General features: G+C 39.0%; 3 protein-coding genes across 3 annotated transcripts; all 3 read right to left on the bottom strand.

The window, feature by feature from the left end:
* Positions 1 to 10956: 10956 nt before the first annotated feature.
* LOC138322040 (uncharacterized) lies at positions 10957 to 11331 on the bottom strand. Its single transcript, XM_069266095.1, has one exon. The coding sequence runs from the start codon at positions 11329 to 11331 to the stop codon at positions 10957 to 10959; it is 375 nt and encodes a 124-aa protein (XP_069122196.1).
* Positions 11332 to 11339: 8 nt separating this feature from the next.
* Positions 11340 to 13418, bottom strand: LOC138322039 (uncharacterized). Its single transcript, XM_069266094.1, has one exon. It carries the CDS (start codon positions 13416 to 13418, stop codon positions 11340 to 11342), a length of 2079 nt encoding a protein of 692 aa, XP_069122195.1.
* A 321-nt stretch (positions 13419 to 13739) lies between these two features.
* On the bottom strand, positions 13740 to 16229 carry LOC138322038 (uncharacterized). Its single transcript, XM_069266093.1, has one exon. It carries the CDS (start codon positions 16227 to 16229, stop codon positions 13740 to 13742), a length of 2490 nt encoding a protein of 829 aa, XP_069122194.1.
* Positions 16230 to 20829: the final 4600 nt, after the last annotated feature.

Below are 20829 nucleotides of genomic sequence, written 5' to 3'. Positions count from 1 at the left end.
TTTGTGTCTTTGCATGGGTCTTGAGGCTTGCGAGACACTCGTCTCTGACTTTCCCCTTTTCACTGACCATTTACCTAACCTACATTTCTGACATTTATCCCTAATTCTCCTACGACATAAATATATCACTATAACAACAACTACTACCACACCTACTATCGACAAGTAGGTCGAGAGGGGCAAATCAGATTCCATAGGTTCAAGATCAAATGAATTGTCAAGTTCATTTATCAACTCATCAATGGGGATTTCCTTTATAGGCTTAAGTTTATGGGGTATCTTAATGTTTTTTTACATTTGATAGTCTTTGGGTCATTGGTTTCCAGAGTTCAATGGAGCCTACATAATAATTTGAAATCACCTGTTGAAAATGATCTGTTAGGTTATATTTACTCTCTGAATGATAATATGAGGGCAAGGTCATATATTCATTTGATGCAGAACAACCTTCCGTAAGGGATAAGGTGTCAATAGGGTATCTGGTCACCACAGTACCAGATTGGGTTCTATAGGGGCATTTCAGTGTAAAGGTCAAGGATCTATCATGGACAACTATCCATTGGCCATTGGTCAAATACTGGGCCATAGGGGAAGTGTTTGTATTTTGTACTACTGTAGTACAATATTTAACTAAATTACTGGTCCAATTCATAAAAAGATTAACAATACATTTCTTATTTCCCATTATAGTATACATTGGACTACGAAACCTGCAGTAGTTTTTAACGCTATTTACACATTGATTCATCTCCTCAATTGTCATTGTAACCAATTGTGTTTTCGCTTCATTAATTGCAAGAGCTTTTGCTTCTAATTTATAAGTCGCCAAAATATTTGTTTGATTCGATCCAAGGTATGGAAGAGGAAGGTTATGTGCTCGGTACACAGGAAACTAGCCAATCATGTCTATTAATGAAATGGATATAACTTCAATAAGGCTATCAGTACTAATAAGTGTCGTACAGGTCACTGTCTTATAAAATTCCCAAAGGTCAGTTTCCGGGTCAAAAGGTACTCTAACACCTGGGTCAAGTTTGCTTTCTACTTCTATAAGGAGTTCGTACAAGTCTGGGGGTGAAATGACTGAAGGGCTTAAATGTCCTAGAGATAGCATATTGATCTGAAGTTTCAAATGATTAAGATAATCTCTAGCTAATCCAACTAATTCCTTTGCCTCACTAAGGGCCCTGTCGATCTTAGTGTATGTACCTAAATATTCATCAATATCTTAGATTAAGAACAAAAGCTTATATTTCGTTTTCTGAAACGATAAGAAACGATTCACTAATGAATCTCGTTATTGATCACGGAGGAAATATTTCAGACATTTTTTAAATAGCTCTGAATTGTCCTCAGAGTCTCTTGATATGTTTCTCTTAACTTTCTTAGAATCTACATCTTTTCTATTGTAGAGTCTATCATCTTTACATGGTTTATCTACTGCGGTGGAGATTTGGGGCGTAACTTCATTTGCTAATTTATTTACCGCATTAATCTCCATGTCATCAGCAGTACAACCTGTCTCAGACGCATCTACAAAATCATCATCATCGTCATCTGTCTGAGTGTCAGCGTTATTGTTTTCATTTAACTTACTTTTCAATTGTGATAAAGGTATAAGTTCATCATCTGAATCAATAGGACTAGCTTTGTCCAATTCTCGAGTCCGGAGCCTTTGTCTTAGCTCCATTAACGGAATATCATCCTCAGAGTCCGAGTCTGACCTTTCTTGTCTTCTATATCTTATGACTCTTTTTAAGGATGTTTCCTCCTCAGACTCCTCTGAACTGCTCTCAGGGGGAACTACATATGTCGATTTCCTTAAAGGTCGACCTATATTATCTTTGGGCAACTCCCATTCATCAACATTTGCTAATCGTAAATGCCTCGCGTGTGTCTTCGTGACTTCACCTGTAAGCTGGTTTCTTACCTTATAACTTACTGGTCCAGTTTGCTCTATAATCCTATAGTAAGGTGTCCATTTATTGTCCAGTTTTGAGGTACGCTTATGGTTTCTTATGTAAACCGGATCTCCTGTCTTAAGATCCTCGTCTTTACAGTTCCTATCAGCGAGTTTCTTCTGTTTCTTCTTCGCTTGCTTCATGTGTCTATGCACTAGAACAAAGGACTTATGTTGCTGCTCTAAGGCGATCTTGTGTAACTCTTCACCGGCATACCGCCGTCTTGGCTTTAAGATTGTGTCCAAGGGGAGTAGTACTACATCGCGGTTATAAAGCAGGAAGAAAGGCGAAGCCTTTGTTACCTCACTGGTATGAAATCTTACTGCGGCCAATACTTGGTTCAAGAAAAGATCCCACGTGTTAACGTTTTCTTTGATCTTCTTGGCCAAAATGTCTACCATCGTTCTATGAAATCTCTCCACTTTTCCATTTGACTGAGGGCAATAATAAGAAGTGGTAACATGGTGGATATTCAATGCTTCTAGTGTCTCCTTTACTGATCTAGCGATATTCTCTGAACCGTTATCTGTAACCAGTTCTAATACGCTACCATATCTTGGGAATAGTTCTTCCAAGATAAGATGTACAATGTTTGCTGCTGATTTGTCAGGGACTGGAAATGCTTCCGGAAAGCCAGAGTAAACATCTATGAACGACACGATGTATTTGTTTCCTGATAATGTCTGGGGGTAAGGGCCTGACAAATCCATTGCTACCTTAGCAAAAGGGTATGGGGGTATCTGGCTGTCTTGAAGAGGAGGATGAGGGTTACTGTGACTTCTTGTCTGACAAGTCACACACTTTTCAATGTGTTGGTGAACCTTCTTGTATAACAAAGGAAAATAATACTTCTTTCTTATTACGTCATATGTTTTTGTCAACTGCCATATGACCTAGGAAATCATGATACTGTCTTATCACCATTCCTTCAAGTTCCTTCGGAATGTAAAGTCTCAAGACCGGGTCATCTGATTCCGCGTTTGACAGATAATACACTAAGTTATCTACAACCAAGAAGCGCTCCTCCTCACTCTTGGTTGCTTGTCCATTACAAAGTCTAAGTCTCAGCTTTGATATGTCTTCGTCATTGTCTTGAGTTTTTCTTATGTCTATGTCTTTAGGGAGATCCATATGAGGTTTAACAATATCGTCTGGAGTATCAACTGTACTACTGACAAAGTCTCTTGGCTTAAACTTGTTAGAGTTGAGAGCTCCAATCTCTAAGGCTCTGTCATCTACGTCCAAGACATCATGAATGTCTGTAGTTTCCTGGGTTTCTCCTTGCTTATCCTCAGCTTCTTCCGCTGTATCTGTTGGTAGTCGCGATAGTAAGTCCGCGCAACAATTAAATCTACCTTCAATATATTCTACCTTACAATTATAGGATGCTACAGTAAGGGACCATAAGGAGAGTTTCTTATTCAATGTCTTCTTGTCTGAGAATATGTAAGAAAGTGGGCGATGGTCTGTTCTTATTACAAAGGAACTGTTGTGTAAGTAGTTATCAAGCTTCTGAAGAGCATATACCACAGCAAAAGCTTCCTTCTCTATCACAGACCACCTACGCTGTGTTGGGCTAAGCTTATGTGACAAGTAATAAAGTGGCATTTCTTCACCTTCCTTTGTCTTCTGTGTAAGACAAGCTCCTATGCATGTGTCTGATGCATCTGTATAAAGCACATATGGTAGGTTTGGGTCTGGGTATGCTAGTAGAGGTACTACTGTAAGAAACTTTCTTTAAGATAGTCAAATAACTTCTGACATTCTTCAGTCCATTTTAACCTAGCATACTTCTTGGTTAGTTCTGTAAGACATTCCGCTATTTTTGAGAAGTTAGGGATGTGCTTCCTGTAGTAACCGCACATTCCAATGAATGCTCTTACATCTCTTACGCAAGTAGGGGTTGGTAAGGCCCTAATAGCTTCAACTTTCTTTTGGTCCGGCTTTACACCTTTGTCCGTAATCATAAAGCCAAGATATTCCGTCTCTTTCTTGAAGAAAGTGCATTTCTTAAGCTTTAGTTTGAGTCCATGTTGTCTTAATTTGTTGAAGACTATCTGTAAGTGTTTCAGGTGTTCTTCGGCTGTCCTACTGTAAATTATGACATCATCAAGGTAAGCTGTGGCGAATTGTTCACATCCTTGTAAGACAATATTCATCAATTCTTGGAAGACAGCAGGGGCGTTACTTAGTCCGAAAGGCATTCTGTTGAACTGGAATAGTCCTTTGTGACAGGCAAAAGCTGTCTTTTGCTTACTTTCCTCGTCGAGTTCTACTTGCCAATATCCACTTTTCAAATCTAATGTAGTGAAATGTTTTGAGTGTCCTAGGAGGGTCAAAATGTCATCTATCAAAGGAAGAGGTACTGACATCGGGGTAACAATCTTATTTAAACTCCTAAAATCTACACACATTCTCTTACTTCCATCTTTCTTATCAACTACCACTAAGCCAAAACTCCAGGGACTTCTAGACCTATCTATGACCTTTGCCTTTAACATCTCGTCAATAGCTTCGTCCACTACTTGACGTTTCTTCAGGGGTGTCCTGTAAGGTCGGTTCTTAATTGGTTTGTGATCTCCTGTTTCTATATGCATCTTAACTGTCTTTGTATGTCCAAGCTGAGAATCCTTTTTGGCGAATAGATACTTGTTTCTTCTTAATATCTTTAGTGTCTCAGCACTGTACTCGTCTGGTACATCTACCTCCTTAAAGTTTTCTTCGTCTTTGTTATCGTCTTTTGTCGCAGTTATACTTGAAATGTCTTTGTCTTCTAAGGCCTGTGCTTTGCCTACTACACTTCCTCGTTTTAGGTTAATCGTCCTGTTTGTTTGGTTAAGTATCAAGATAGGTATCTTGCGAGGGTTCGTGACCTTTGTTACACCGTTTTGTAAGGTCAAACCAGGTTCATCATATATACAAGTGTCATTTGCTGATATCTCTAAGAGCTTTGATCCTGGTATCTTAAAAGTTCTTGGGAGTCTTACCTGACATACCGTTGCCGTTTGCGGTCTTAACAATGTCTTGTGGGTGGTCCTTATTATTGAGGCAATATGTATGTCTTCCTCTAATTGAAAATAGGTCTTACCTATACGCATACATGCAAGGTCAAAATACATTCTAACGCCATTTTGTTTAAGAAAATCTAAACCAAGGATGCAGTTTCTGTTCATGCCATCAACAACATAAAATTTATGTCTTAAGGTCAAATGTCTTATTTGAAATGAAATGTCTGCTGAACCTATTACCTTGAGCGGTGTACTGCTGACGGATTGGAGAGTCATGCTTTCTTTTCTTAGTCGTGGTTTATTCGGTAACATCTTAAAAATCCTATTGCTGATTATGGAAACCTCAGCACCTGTGTCTAAGAGAGCTCTTAATTTTTGTTTACCTATTTTTATCACAGTTGTACTTGGGTTACCCGATATTTCTATTTTCTTAGACACATGCTTCTTATTTCTTTTTAACCTCGCCCCATCGGTTTCCTTATGAAGCGAGGTCTTTAGTTTAACGGCCTTCCTTTTCTATTTAATTGGGGACAGTTCTTTCTTATGTGACCTTCTTCATTACATTGAAAACATCTGAATTGTGATCTTTGTTTATTTCGACCTAATGACTGCACTTGTGGGGGGTTCTGAGTTTGCACTCTGTTACCTGTACTATACGACCTATTTTGAGTTTGGTTATGATATCTGCTATTGTCTGAATACCTATTTCTAGGGGCTCTATTAAGGGGTGTCTGCCTCTGTGTTTCCCTAAAACTATTTCTGTCTTGTACTGGGCGTGGTCTATGTCTTATGATATTGTTTTGTTTACATTTATAACACTGTCTCTGTCTGGTGTGGTCAATGTCCATTGGTACTTCTCGCCTCGTGTTAGTTTCGTTATGTCTAAGGTTAAAGTAGGTGTCTTGCGTAGGGGCTACCTGAGGGTCATATACATGTTCCTGTCTTGGCCTTAAGACCATGCCATTGTCATTATTCATGTCTTGTCTTAGATTGAACCTTTTCCTAAGGTTCTGTTCGCGCATAGCTATATGTACCGCCCTTTCTAATGTGTCTGGGTCCTCGCGCATAACCTTCATCTTAACATAGTCGAAATGCAACCCATCACAAAAGGCGTTAACTAATTGTCTTTGAACAATGCCCTTTTCACATTCCTGGGCATCAGGATACGCGTCTTCTGCTACTTGCAGGAGTCGTTCAACGTATATCTGGACGCTTTCGTCCTGTTTCTGTATCGTTTTACGTAATAAGGCCATAGCTTGATGCGAATCTGTTATGTCAGCGAATCTTTGTTTGAGGAGTTTCTTAAGGTCCTCCCAAGACAGATCTCCCTCTAAATCGTCTAAATATCGTTTGATAAAATCCCCTACTGAACCTACACTTGTTTGATACGCTATTTTAGGGATTTCCTTGTCATCTAGCCCTACTAATTTCGCGTATTTTTCTATTTCTTTTATCCAGGTCTTGAATTTAGTGGGGTCACCCTCAAATGACCTAACGACCTGGAAAACTCCCTGTGCTGTCATAGCTGCAGAGAAGTTCTTAAAATGTTGTGCCATGTTTCTGAACACTACCTCACTATCGTCCTGAGCAATATTCTGATCTGTGGGCATATTTTTATTTTGTTCTGTCTGTGTTAGACCTGCCATACGCTCAGTTAATTGGGCCATGTCTACATCTAAATTGAGAGACATATTTTTTTTTTTTTTTTTTTTTTTTTTTTAAATATTGCCAAAAATATGTATACTGACAGTACCTGGTTTCTAACTAACCAAACTATACCACTAAATACCTAAACAACATTAAAAATGGTCAGCTACTAGAGGTACTAATCAAAGTAGAGAAATTTCGCTTACCTTTAGCCGTCTGTTTCTTCGTCTTCAGGTTCTTTCTTTTCTTCTTTATATTGAAGATCCTGGTCACAGCACCAAATAACATAGCCCTTACCCCACCTTGTCGTCCTATGGATGGCTGTGTTGGTCGAAATGACGACAAGGAGTAGGGTAGAAGCTTGTTGACGGCTTTTATTCAAAGTGTAGACAAGAGTTCTCACTTTCTCTCTCTCTCAAAGGTGGCCCTAGAGGAGGCGGTGACGTAGGTGTATGTGAGGCGGAAGTACCCAGTCTCAGTCTTATTCCCGTCTGATGTCCGTCTAATTTCAGTCTAGTTTCAGTCTCCGTCTGGTTTCAGTCTGACTGGGGCCTATTGCGGCCCTCTATTTATAATGATTGGGTACGTGACTGGTACACGTGCCGTTGGGACAATGCTTGCCCCAAAGGTTACCCAGCTCATCATAAACTGTCAAAATTTACTAATTTTAATTCAGAATACAGCCTTACCGGCGCCTGATGCAGGCTTAACAAAATAGAAATGTTTTGATTTTCTGACTGGACTTGGTTGAGGCTGGACAGAACCGCCTGTAATATGCACATTTTGCACAAACTATACTGCGCAGTTAAACAGGTGTGTGGACCACGTGATGTCCTGTCATTCCTTCCAGAACATTCCACGTAGTCCCTACCATACCCATACCTATTTGGTAACAATTAACTAATAAATTGGTCACCTAGTTTAACACGTGCATAGACCGTGCGACGTCCTGTCATGCTTTCCAGAACATCCCACGTAGTCGCTACTAAGTAGGTACCGTAACAATTTACTGATATTTCGGTCACCTAGTTTGGTCATGCCTTAAAACAACAACCTAACTCTGGCTGCAAACATGAGTAAACAATCCCGCGTTACTGACCTTTAAATATACTACACATCAATACTAGGTCTAAGCAACACTATGTACACCACAATAATGCACTATGAAATTAAACACAGCCTAATAAATATATACATGGTTGTTATTAAACAACTAATACTTGTACTCTTATATAAAAATACACTATAATTTAACTCAGCCCCGCGATCCACAATTATACACGGCTAACATAACAACTTCTGTCAAGGTTCAACAGGTACCCCACTTCCTGTTTACCTAGCGGGAATATTCAAAGCCTAGCCTGTCTATCTCTATAGGGTTACAATCATCTATCACCAATAATATCATTGGGGCTTAAGCAAGGCTACCAGCCTGCCTACCTCTATAGGGTTACATTGGACATACAGTTGATATGAAGCCCATCCGGAAGGAAGATAAATAGAATGGCGCCCGTTAGGGCGCCATGAATATTTATCTTTCGGACGGATGGGCTTCATATCAACTGTATGTCCAATCTGGTAACAGTTTATTACTTATATTTCCATTACGATTATTAAAATTCAACACTATACATGTATATCCTTTGAATTTCCCGCTTGCGCTTGTGTTGACGTCACCAAGTTTAATAAACGGAACAGCCATATCATCAGCTTCTGAATATAGTTCAACACAAAACGGTTTGAAACAAGCGAACAAATGAAAATTATGCGATGATATTTTTTAATACATGCTACTTTGTAAACATGATAATACTATTAGATTTCATAGACCACACAACTTTAAAACCACTTTTTAAATTATTTGACCGTTATGTATAGGCGTAAGTATATATTGTATACACTGTCCGTGACGCGGCGGAACGTTAACTATTCATACGCTTGACCAGATTGGAGTTCATAGCGTGATATTGCCCATCTGGTTTTACATAGATCAAACGGGAAACTGAAAGTAGAATGGAAATATAGGGATTTTAAGAAATGGCCCATTTGGCGGCCATTTTGAAATTGTGTCTTTTTCCTCTTTGAATAGAGCGATAGTTTAACCATTTTTTACTGAAATTGTTTTTACTAAAATCATCACTGCACCAGCATTTTTAGCTGTATCGAGCTAATTTTTGCTGTTAATCTTTACTAGGTTCGTGGTTATTGAAATATTGAGCATTATTGCGTGAAGTGATACGCTTTTGTCACTTCATTTTTACATTTAATGGTAATTTGAGCACTTTTATTTTTTACTCAAAAATATTGAAAAATAACACATATTCAAATGAGGCAAAAAAGTAACCACACTGACCCCCCATTTTTCTGCCTAATTTAGAAAGAACAACCCATTCCCTATTGATATGCAAAATATTAACAAAAGTTTGATACCACACTGTTTCTATAAAGGGTTGAATTTGGCAAAAATGGCTAGAAATGGTGTATTTTGTAGCTCCAAATTAAGGGGTAGGGGTAGCATATGTTGTTATTCTGAGAAAAAATATGAGTCTTATTAATCAAAACTTGTATATTTTTAAAGAAGACCACAGGAAAATAAATTCTTCAAACTTCCATACATATCAAACATCTCATTAGGAAATTATGGCTTTAAACTCTTGTGTATATGGTCAAAACGGCAAAAATCCCAAAAAATCTAAGATTTTGCCAGCTTGGTATCTTTGAGTGATAATAGCTCAAAAACAAGCACACCGACATATGTTTTTCTTCCATTTTCTTGTATGGTATGAACTCCTATTTCCAAAAATCTATGCGAAAAAAAGTTTTATACAAGGAAATTTTGACTTCTCAGAGGTGTACATCCTTAAATAAAACTGTGATACATTATTTAAAAAAAAAAAAAAAAAAAAAAAAACCAATATAGTTGATGTCGATTTATAAGTAAATCGTTCCCAGATGTTAACAATTTAAAACTGTGATACAGTTTGTTTTAAAAACAAATTACATTATAATTGATACTGAATTATCAAGAGAAAACCTCGTACAAGTAAATAAAAAAAGCTGCATGATATTTTATTTTGTTTGTTAAATTCTTTTTGCTGGAAGTTGTTGGTTGATTTAATTTTGTTTTGGGGGTTTTATTATTATATTTCATGTGTTTATTTTTGATTGGGGAAAGTTGTTTAAATAATAACTTTAAAATGTTGATGAGGATGAGGATGTTTATTTTATAAAGATATGATGATAATGATGATGATAAAACAATAATGATTTTGATGATGATTGTGGTGGACCATTAGTCGCCAGTGATTACACAGCATACACATATATATATAACGCACAAGGTATGTAACGCTAAAAGCACACATTTATTGAACAGTTCGCCGTAACATTCCAGGTAGTACATACCGCAGGCTGCCAACAATGCTTGGCCAATACCGACATCAATATTCAAATATAACGAGCCTACCTGTGTTACTTCATTACTAGATGTTATCAACAGTTTGTGCCTTATAGGTACAAATAACCTGTGCACCAACGATTATGTCCCATAGTTAGGAAGCTTATCAAACTCCATCTTTACTCTTCTCAGCGTTGTTTTCCTGTTACGCCATGCCGTCCATCCCATAATATTCACACGTCACTACCCCGCGGCGTTACTAATCACCGACCGGGTACCGGGACGAAACCGGAATTTTACTAAATTACCGTTACTTATCGGTAACATACCGGCCCCTAAATGCGAGTACTATAACAATGAGCATTTCAAACAAAATACTATACATACATAATACTACAATTACTTATTTTCATTATACAAGAAATAAAATCCAAAAAGAATGAAAAGATTTGCAGAGCAGAGCACGTCGTACACTCCCGAATGGGAAGCATTATTATGGCTTTTAACCCCATACGTTGCAAATCTCTCAAAAACATGTCCTTTAACTTAACAAGATAAATGTTCAATGTTAGTACCAGAAAGTTCAACCAAATAGCGGTTGTGGTCTATGTTCTGGAAAGCTCCAAGTGGCACAACTTATGTACCGGACGAATAAGAACGGTCGACTTCGTTTTTAGTTTAACACTCCGAACGAGACCATCCTTTCCCGGAAATGTCTCCACCACGCGGCCAAGAGGCCAGTTCGTACGATGTGTAGACTCGTCCATCACTAATACGATGTCTCCAATACGAAAGTTCTCCTTTTCGGTTTTCCACTTTTTCCGAAGCTGCAACGTTGGAAGATACTCCGCGAGCCATCTTTCCCAGAACTGGTCAGCTAAATATTGCGCTTGCTTCCAACGCCGTCCGTAACGGTCCTGCTGTTTGAATATCCCCAATGGAACTACGTTGTTTGGGCGAAGCAGCAACAAGTGATTAGGTGTAAGTGGCTCCAAGTCATTTGGGTTGTCGGACGCGTATTAACAATAGATTCCGCCTCACAGAATACGGTGTCCAAGCGTTCATCATCAAGAACCTGATTGCGCAAGATGACATTAAGAACCTTTCTCACGGAGCGTATTTGTCTTTCCCATACTCCGCCCATATGCGAAGCTGCTGGAGGGTTAAATTCCCATTTGATGTTCCGTAACAGAAGGTATTCCTTTGTGTTTACATGTTCTGTGCACTGTCTTATAGAAGTTCTCAGCTCCTTTTCTCCGCCAACAAAGTTTGTTCCGTTGTCTGACCTAATAAGTTCCGGAACTCCCCGTCGAGACATGAAGCGTATTAACGCGTTGATAAAGGAATCTGCTTCAAGGGAATGTAGCTTTTCAATATGCACGCACGCATTGCTAGACACGTAAAGATACATCCATATCTCTTTTCCTGGCTCCGGCCCCTTTTCACGTAAAAAGGTCCGAAACAGTCTATTCCTACAGATGTGAATGGTGCCTGACCAGGACGTACTCGATCAGGGGGAAGTCCTGCCATTTTTTGAGATCCTGACACTGCTCTTAGTCTTGTGCAAGTCACGCAATTACGTAGGATGGCATTTATCAATGGACGACATTTTGGGATCCAATACCTTTGCCTCAGAACAGAGAGCACATGTTCCCTTCCAGAATGTCTGCTCTCGATCTCATGGGTATGTCGAACAATGAGTTTAGTGACGTAATGATCTCTTGGAAGAATTACAGGATGCTGCGCGGAGTCTGCAATTGGAGCAGATAACAATCTTCCACCTACATGAAGAAGGCCATCACGTTCCAAGGCTGGCTCTAGTGCATATATACGGCTCTTTTTACTAATCTTTCCTCGACTAGATTTCAAAACAGACAGTTCTTCGCCAAACGTTTGTTGCTGCATGTATCGAAATATCACAATCTCGGCGTCCCTGAGATCCTCCACAGAAATACAGCCTGTTACGGTTTTCTTACGAAGATAATCCTTGTACTTCAAAAGCCAAACTACAGCCTTCTTTAGACGGTGCCATGATGAGTAGTGTGTCAAAAATCTATCTATTGGGCCATCTGCTACTGTCGTTTCAACAGCACAAGACTTAGCTTCAGCGCGAACTTCCGTATCATCGGGAGAGATATCTGAGCATGTCGGAAGTTCTGGCCATTCAGACTCATCCTGCCACAGGAAATCCGGCCCCTGTTTCCACCGTTTCTTTGCAACCATTTCTGAGACGTTCAGCCCTCTAGAAGCGTCGTCAGCGGGGTTCAGACTTCCGTCAACATGTCTCCAACTCTCAGGCGAAGATCCATCATGTATGATCGCGACGCGATTTGCAACAAATGTGTGGAAACGTCTCTTCTTGTTCTTGATGTATTGTAGAACAATCATACTATCTGACCAGAACACGTTTCTGTCAATTCTAAGACCCAGTTCGTCGCCTAAAATACTACTGACGCGTACTGCCAGCACGGCAGCCGAAAGTTCCAGTCGCGGTATAGTCATTTTCCTTATAGGAGCAAGCCGAGACTTTCCAAGAAGAAACGCACAATGAATTTCCTGGTTGCAGTTTACCACACGAAGGTAAGAAACCGCTCCATAAGCTTCCTGGGACGCATCACAGAAATGATGTAGTTCTAATCTTTCTGCATAGCTGAAACTATCTGGCACGAGACAACGATCCATCTCAAACTCCTTGAGCTTCGGCAACTCATTTAACCACTTTGACCAAGACTTCTTACTTTTGTCCTCCAAGTCGTCATCCCAGTCTTTGTTCATCCTACACTCTGTCTGAAGAATCTTTTTCGCTTGAAGAACGAATGGACAGACGAAACCTAATGGATCATATACAGAACTAGTAACACTTAGGACGCTTCGTCTTGTGTAGTTTGTATCTTTCTCTCCAATTTTGATTCCCAGAGTGTCGGATTCGATATTCCATAAAACGCCAAGTGCTCTTTCGATGGGCAATGATCCACAATGCAATTCGATATTGCGCCTTTCCGAGACTCGTTCTCCTAATGGAACAGTTTCCATTACTGCATCGTTGTTTGACACCCACTTGGTCAGTCGAAAACCTCCTAATGAGGTGATATGTATCAGTTCACGAACAAGCTTTATTGCGCGTTCCTCACCATCAACTGACTTCAGACAGTCATCAACGTAAAAGTTGTTCAACACGGTGTGTACAGTCTCGGGATCAAAGGATGCAGCATTTGCCTCAGCGGTATGCCTCAAAGCAAAGTTCGTACAACTTGGACTCCAAACACCTCCGAAAGGATGCACAGTCATTCGATATACTGTAGGTTCTTGGGTCAAGTCCCCGTTCTGCCACCACAGAAACCTCAACACGTCGCGGTCCTGAGGAGGAACTTTCACTTGGTAGAACATTGCTTCAATGTCTGCCATGAGCGCAATGTTACGCTCGCGAAACCTTAGCAGAACGCCAAGCAACTTGTTTGCCAAATCCGGTCCTTGCGATACGTTTCTTATTTAGCGAGGTGTTCTTACATTCAGCGGCACAATCGAAGACGACTCTAAGCTTGTCGGGCTTGTTAGGATTAGAAACAGCATGGTGGGGCAGATACCATAATTTCCCTTCTTCCGTATTGCAGGTTGATGGAATACATTCAGCGTAGCCTTTATCAAATAGTTTGTTGACCTCTTCAGTATATCTCTTGTGTAGATCAGTATCTTTAGATAGGCGTTTCTTCAGGTAAAGAAGCCGTTTCAATGCCAATGTTTGTTGTCTGGTAAGTTGGGACATTCGTCAGTAAACGGAATGCTGAGCTCATAATGTCCTTCCTTTAGCTTAATGGTGTCATTCCATACTTTCAAAACTCTCCTATCGTCGACCGACAACTCTGGCACGCTCCCTGCTAAGACCTGGCCTGTATCAATCGACCAAAACCGTTCCACTCTCGCCTCCAGACTAATGTCGGAATCTGACTTGCCATAGACAAAATGACATGCTGATGCCATATGCAGGTCCTCACTAATGTTACCAAGCGGGCCATTAATAGTCCATCCAAGCACTGTCTTTATAGCGTAAGGCTCTCCATCCTTGCCGCGGCGTACTTCAATAGGCATCAATCCTTTGGGAACATCTTGACCGATGAGCAGACTTACATTTTGCCTGTGTGGCACTGAGACGTCATTCAAGTGGTTCCACCTATACACATCCGCCGATGTTGCTACACTGCCTTGTAATTCCGGAAAGTCATTTAAGGCGTAAACTTTTGGTAAACAGAGTATCTCGCGACATTTACGTTTGCCCACAGTGCTCATTACCTCTAGACATACTTCTTCTACCAGCATGTCCTTGCCGTCATTAAGAGTTTTCAAATTGAGAGAAGCAGGTTGACCACTAATTCCAAGCTGGTTCACCAGTTCAACTGAACAGAAAGTCTTGTTGCTGCCAGGATCCAATAATGCATTGGTTCTTACAAAGTCGCTTTGGCCTTTACCTCGAACAAGGACAGTTACAATAGGAAGTGACACTTTCGAGGTTCCATTTTCGAGCCCTCCGCATGCGCTACTGTTAGCTTCTACCTTATTTTCAGAAGTCGGTAACATGTTGACATAATGTTGAGATTGTGTTTCTGACTTTTGTGACCCGTCCTTTTTCACCAGAAATGAGGTATGAAGCAACTTTGAGTGTCTCATCTTACAATTGTCTATATTACACTTGGATGATTGTTTGCAGAACTTGGCAGAGTGGTTGCTATAGTTCAGACAGTTAAAACACAGTTTATGTTCCTTCACAACGTCTAGCCGTTTTGCTGGTGTCATGTCAAGAAACCTTTTGCAGGTGCTCATCTGATGATTACCACTGCATATAAAACAGTTATATTCCTTCGTGCCAGAATCAGTTGACTTGTCGGTTGTTTTCGAAGACTTGTCAGTGCTCTGCACACTAAAACTAGTACTTTCCCGTTTTGTGGGTTTCGATTTTGACTTCGTGTCCTTACGCTCTTTCTGTTCAATAACTCCAAACACCGGGTCAAAGAGTTCCTTAGCAACTGTTTCTAGAAAGGAGGTAAACTTGACGATGTGCGGGTATTTCCCTGTAATCTCCACCGTTCGCTGTGCTTCCTTACGCCATCTTCCTTGAATGTATAACGGTAATCGCGAAACAAGTTTCACCATACGACAACGAGAATCTATTTCCTCAAGCATGTCCATAGCCCTTAGTGCCTCCACACATGCTTTAACATCATCAGCCAGATCGCGGACTCCCTGAGGATTGTTTGGTCGGATAGGATCTCCTTCAGTTATTTGCTTTATCCAGGCTTCGGCCACCATGAAGTTGTTCCCGAACCGTTCCTTTAGCAGTTTTCTGGCTTGCTTGTAGCCTTCGTTAGGTTTCATCATTAAACATGGCTTGATAACTTGAGCAGCTTTTCCAGTACAATATTCGAACAGTCTGTTCAACTTTACACCATCTCCGACCCTAGACAGCCCAACACTTGCGTCAAAGGAGTTTATGAACACCCAATAGTCCAATGGATTACCATCAAATGTTACAATGCTGGCCTTAGGTAGACTCACGGCATCAAGCAATCGTAATTCGTATTCGCTTTGCTGTTGAATTTGTACACTTTGTCTCAAGTCTTGAGGTCTCATTCCATCCGATGTCCGATCGTAATGACTTCCTTGTTGAACAGTTGAGCTAGTGCTAAAGCCTTGAGGCTGGGCTCCGCCAGATGTCTGATCGCAATAACTTTCCTGGACGTGGCGCGTTTCCGGGTAGAATGTCGGTGCGGAAGGGTTGAGCATATTTGATTCGGCGATATCTGGCTTAACGGCAAAGTATTCGGTACCTAGGCTGTCGCATGATTTCGCGTACTTGGATAATGCGTTTCTCTCTGCGTTGGCAGCTTGAATATCGGCTTGGAGTTTAAGTCTTTTCATTTTCTGCTCAACCTGAAACTGTTGATATTCTAGATCCATTTCTGCGTTGATAAACTCAGCCTTCGCCTCAAGCATGGCTTGTTTTGCTGCGGCCTTTGCTAGGGCACTAGATGCAGATGAAGCCTTCGAACGTTTTGAAGATACTTTAGAAACACTATCCTCAGGTTTTACTAGGTCATTAGTTTCCATATGTTCGCGATGCGCTATTATCTGGAATTTTGCGTGTGCGCCCTGGACCTTTTGTAGCACTTCAGCAAACTGTCTCTCACTCGAATCTACCTTTTCCTTATCATGATCAACTGCCATGTTCACAAATTGAAGGTGTATGTTTTCGAATTTGTTGAATGCATCTTGTAGACTATCCAAATGACCATCTAGAGATACTAAGTCAATATCACTGTTATTTATTGACAAGTCAAATTTATGCAGTTTACGAGTAACTGAACCAGCATATCCGGCACGAGAATTGTACAGATGTAAAAGCTGTTCGCGTATATGATCATCAGAATTTATCTTAGTGCTAGGTACCCTTTGCCTACCCGATTCTGTGTCACGAGGGTTATCTCCCTTAGATTTTGTTTCCATAGCCATAGCACACACTGTTACGAATAGTAATCAGTGCTAGTATTTGTATTAACAGTTCAATTCTATGTGAGTGGGGGAATCCTATATCTCACTGACGAGCGTGCTTACATATGATTCAACATACCAGTTCATTCAAAATAAATGTCATTCATTGTTAATGTTTCACATTATTTTTCATCACTACGTAGGCGTAGGTCATGCAGGTTATTTGTACAGATGTGGTGGACCATTAGTCGCCAGTGATTACACAGCATACACATATATATAACGCACAAGGTATGTAACGCTAAAAGCACACATTTATTGAACAGTTCGCCGTAACATTCCAGGTAGTACATACCGCAGGCTGCCAACAATGCTTGGCCAATACCGACATCAATATTCAAATATAACGAGCCTACCTGTGTTACTTCATTACTAGATGTTATCAACAGTTTGTGCCTTATAGGTACAAATAACCTGTGCACCAACGATTATGTCCCATAGTTAGGAAGCTTATCAAACTCCATCTTTACTCTTCTCAGCGTTGTTTTCCTGTTACGCCATGCCGTCCATCCCATAATATTCACACGTCACTACCCCGCGGCGTTACTAATCACCGACCGGGTACCGGGACGAAACCGGAATTTTACTAAATTACCGTTACTTATCGGTAACACATTTGATTATGAATGAAGATGATGATGATGATGATAAAGAAAATCAATATATGATTATTATGATATAGATGATGGTAATATGTTTTATCTCTGAAAATATAATGATTACGAGGATGATGGTGGTAATGATGGTAATGAATGATTGTTGCAATATTGTTTTACATTGTGTATTTTTAAAAATGCGTTGAAAAATAAACAATAACGAAAAATCCATATTAATATAAAACAACACCTATTTCTGTAGCAATTATACTTTTAATTGTTTACTTTGATAATGACAACCGCATGGCTCACAATGTGTTAGGACACCAACACAAGGTTATGAATCTGTAAGACAAAGAACATTTCACGGTCATATTTTGTCCCATGTAAAATACTTTGCCAGTAACACTAGTACCTGATCACATAACTGATGGAGACCTCTAAAAACAAAGTTATGGAACATTTGCATCATTTCAGGATTGCCAAGATTGAACAATTGCCTACATCAAAAGTATGATCTATTTATAGTAGCTTTTATCGAAAGGCTTCATTAAAGTCGTTAATCTTTGTTGTTCAAAGATGTTGTTCAAAGATTTATGGATGTTCCAATAGTGCTTGCATAAATTCACATTTTCTATTCACAAGATTCCTGAATAAAGTCCGAGAACAACCATGTAGTGTGATTTATAGAATCTGAGTTAAACATTTAACTAACAAATCAAGTTTATTCAGCCATAAATGCTGGCATAGTTGAGATTATGTAGGCATTTTCTCTGTATTTAGCAATGTTTATTTGTTTAGCAATATTTTAATTTTCTGCTACCAATTACACAGCAAATTGATATTTAGTTTAAATGTGGCCAGAAAATGTGTGGTTATAAAACAAACATTGATGTTTAATAACTTTAAAATCATTTCGAAATAACTAGACTAAATTATATTGTAGGGAATTTTGTTGGTCAAAATTAATTTGTTTCGGTTATTTTGCCCGCTTTTTCGTTCGGATATGATCTTACCCTAAGTTTATCTACCAAATGCTATATAGCTAGATTTGTTATATATATATATCCTCATGGCAATAGCAATGGCGTAGGCTGGTAGTAATAGGCTTCGTGTAGTATTTTACAACTAATGATTTTACAAACAGTATGTGATAAGTCGTATTGTATTGCTATTCAATTAAACTAATATGGAAACGTTTGGATATAATTGTCAAAAAATGGGTTGGTTGGGGCCGTGGTTATCGAGTGGTTAAGATGTCCCGACATGTTATCACAATCCTCCACCTGTAGGATGCGGGTTCGGTTCCCATGTGGGACAGGTGCCAGGTACTGATGCTGGTCAGTTTGTCTCCGGGTACTCCGGCTTTCTTCCACCAACCAACCTGGTACGTCCTTACATGACCCTGGCTGTTAATAAAATGTTAAGGATGTACTTCTCTGAGATGTTAAACATTTCTTGTATTAATCTTTTTTCTTTAGATTTTTGGAAATAGGTGTTCATACCATGAAAGATAATGGAAGAAAAACATATGTCTGTTTGGTTGTCTTTGGCTATTGTCACTCAAAGATATCTTGTAGTCAAAATATTAAATTTTATGTGAATTTTGCCGTTTTCACCGTATACACGAGAGATTAAACCATAATTTTATTAATGAGTTGTTTGTAAAAATACAGTGACAAACGTGTATCATTTCACACATTAATGCTCAATGTTTTAATTAACATGAACGTAGTAAAGATTTACAGCAAAAATTAGGTCGATACAGCTAAAAATGCTCGCGCAATGATACAAAAATTAGGTCGATACAGCTAAAAATGCTCGCGCAATGATACAAAAATTAGGTCGATACAGCTAAAAATGCTCGCGCAATGATACAGATGGTAAAACTGTGGCTCTACTCAAAGCAGAAATAGACACAATTTCAAAATAGCCGTCAAATGAGCCATTTCCTAAAATCCCTGCATAAGAAAACTACTATGAATAGAATTGTATTTTGACAAAATTGGCAACTGACAACTTGCTATAGATATTTATCAATTGTATTTATCATAACTTCTTTGTCGAAACGAGACTTCAACGGGACAGAAACCTCAGAAGATTACATCCTCAAAATAATAAAACCAAACTGCTTCATATAAATTGTACGTTCTAAGACTCTTCGGTAATGAGCCACTGGGGAAATTACTACGTACACGTGTCCTCCGTAAACAGAGTTGACTAAAATATGACTGCAATATGCCATATAGAAACCTACATGATGATTCTAGTAATTTAACACCTTCCCGTTCGCATCGGTACATTTGTACCGATATGACTTTGATAACGTCATTGACCAAGTTCGAAGGCGTCAGATTAACCTTTCTTTTCCTCGTAGAAACGAAATATTTATATCAACGGAATCAGTGATTTCTCTATTTTATGTTCATATAAATTTCACAAGTTGGTTTGCTAGAAAGAATTAGTCCCCTGTAGGTTTCCGTCGAAAAAATGTCCATAAAAAAGTGCCGAAAATGCCGTTAAATATGCCAACGTTTTCGTGAATAAACCACTCGGAAATTGAATATAAAATATCGCAGTGTTGTTATGACATATATCACTGAAAAGCTTAGATTGCAAGCAAGAAAAAAGGTGCTATTCATATGTCTTTATTTTCTTATTTTATAGAAAAGTTTCTCAAATGAAAAACACATGCGATGTTTTTAGTTAAAAATTAGCGTTTTTATGTATACTGTATTCAGAGCTGGAAAATATATGTCAGTTTAGATTATAACTTCATGAAAATACAGTGTGTCAATGCCACAGATAAAATCCTTTACATATCAGCTTTAGATTTGAAAATTGGTTTTCTTGAAATGAAATTATCGCGATTTTACTTTACCCTACTCAAACGAAAAATCGTGACGTTACTTACAAATGTGTAACATTATGACGTTACGTTTCATTTACGTTTACCGTAACGTCATGATCATGATCCTGGAGAAGCACATTGGTTGATTGTTAAACATTAAATCGATATATATATAATGCTGCTGAAAATTACAGATATAATATTTAACGAAACTATTCAAAATACTCTATGTATTTTGCTAGTTTAAAATCTGAAAATAGTATCCCCTTCATATTATGGTATGCTGCATGCGAGATTACTCGGACGGTCAACGCTGCGGCCTCGGAAATTCCCTTTTGATGGAATCATAAGTTGTTATTACCACTGAAAAAAAAATCCTCAAGCTTAAGCATCTGTGAAAGTACTTCAAATTTTGTACATGTATACAAAATCAATCTAGAGTATTGTCCCTTGAGTGTCCATAGAAACGATGCATAATAAACTCTCATAAATTTTTGAAGCTTTACTCAATTTAGCACCTAATGTTAGGTTTAGACGTCGTTGAAACCAGTCGATCATCAAACATTTTGTAAAACGGATATATTTCAACTTGTTTACTTCAAAATGTGTGAAATAGCGGGACTAGTAGCAGGTACAGCACACGTAGGTAATACGTGTACAGTGTACGTATGTCGTGATAGGCATAGTTCTATTGTACGTACGTGTACATGTACATGTAGATCTCATGCACAAATTAACAGGAGCTCTGGATCCGTTTTGAAATAGACTTAGGATAGGATGAATATAGAGCTATTCGTAATAGATTGACATACGAACTATTTGTAATACA

This window comes from Argopecten irradians, chromosome 4 (assembly GCF_041381155.1).
Source record: "Argopecten irradians isolate NY chromosome 4, Ai_NY, whole genome shotgun sequence".
NCBI classification, from domain to species: Eukaryota; Metazoa; Mollusca; class Bivalvia; order Pectinida; family Pectinidae; genus Argopecten; species Argopecten irradians.
The sequence above is the reverse complement of the archived record's forward strand: the minus strand, read 5'-3'. Positions and strand labels throughout refer to the sequence as shown.

Bases quoted from the DNA above. Each gene is read 5' to 3' on its own strand.
- LOC138322038 (XM_069266093.1), bottom strand. From the start codon at position 16,229: ATGGCAGTTGATCATGATAAGGAAAAGGTAGATTCGAGTGAGAGACAG.
- LOC138322039 (XM_069266094.1), bottom strand. From the start codon at position 13,418: ATGGCAGACATTGAAGCAATGTTCTACCAAGTGAAAGTTCCTCCTCAG.
- LOC138322040 (XM_069266095.1), bottom strand. From the start codon at position 11,331: ATGTCTCGACGGGGAGTTCCGGAACTTATTAGGTCAGACAACGGAACA.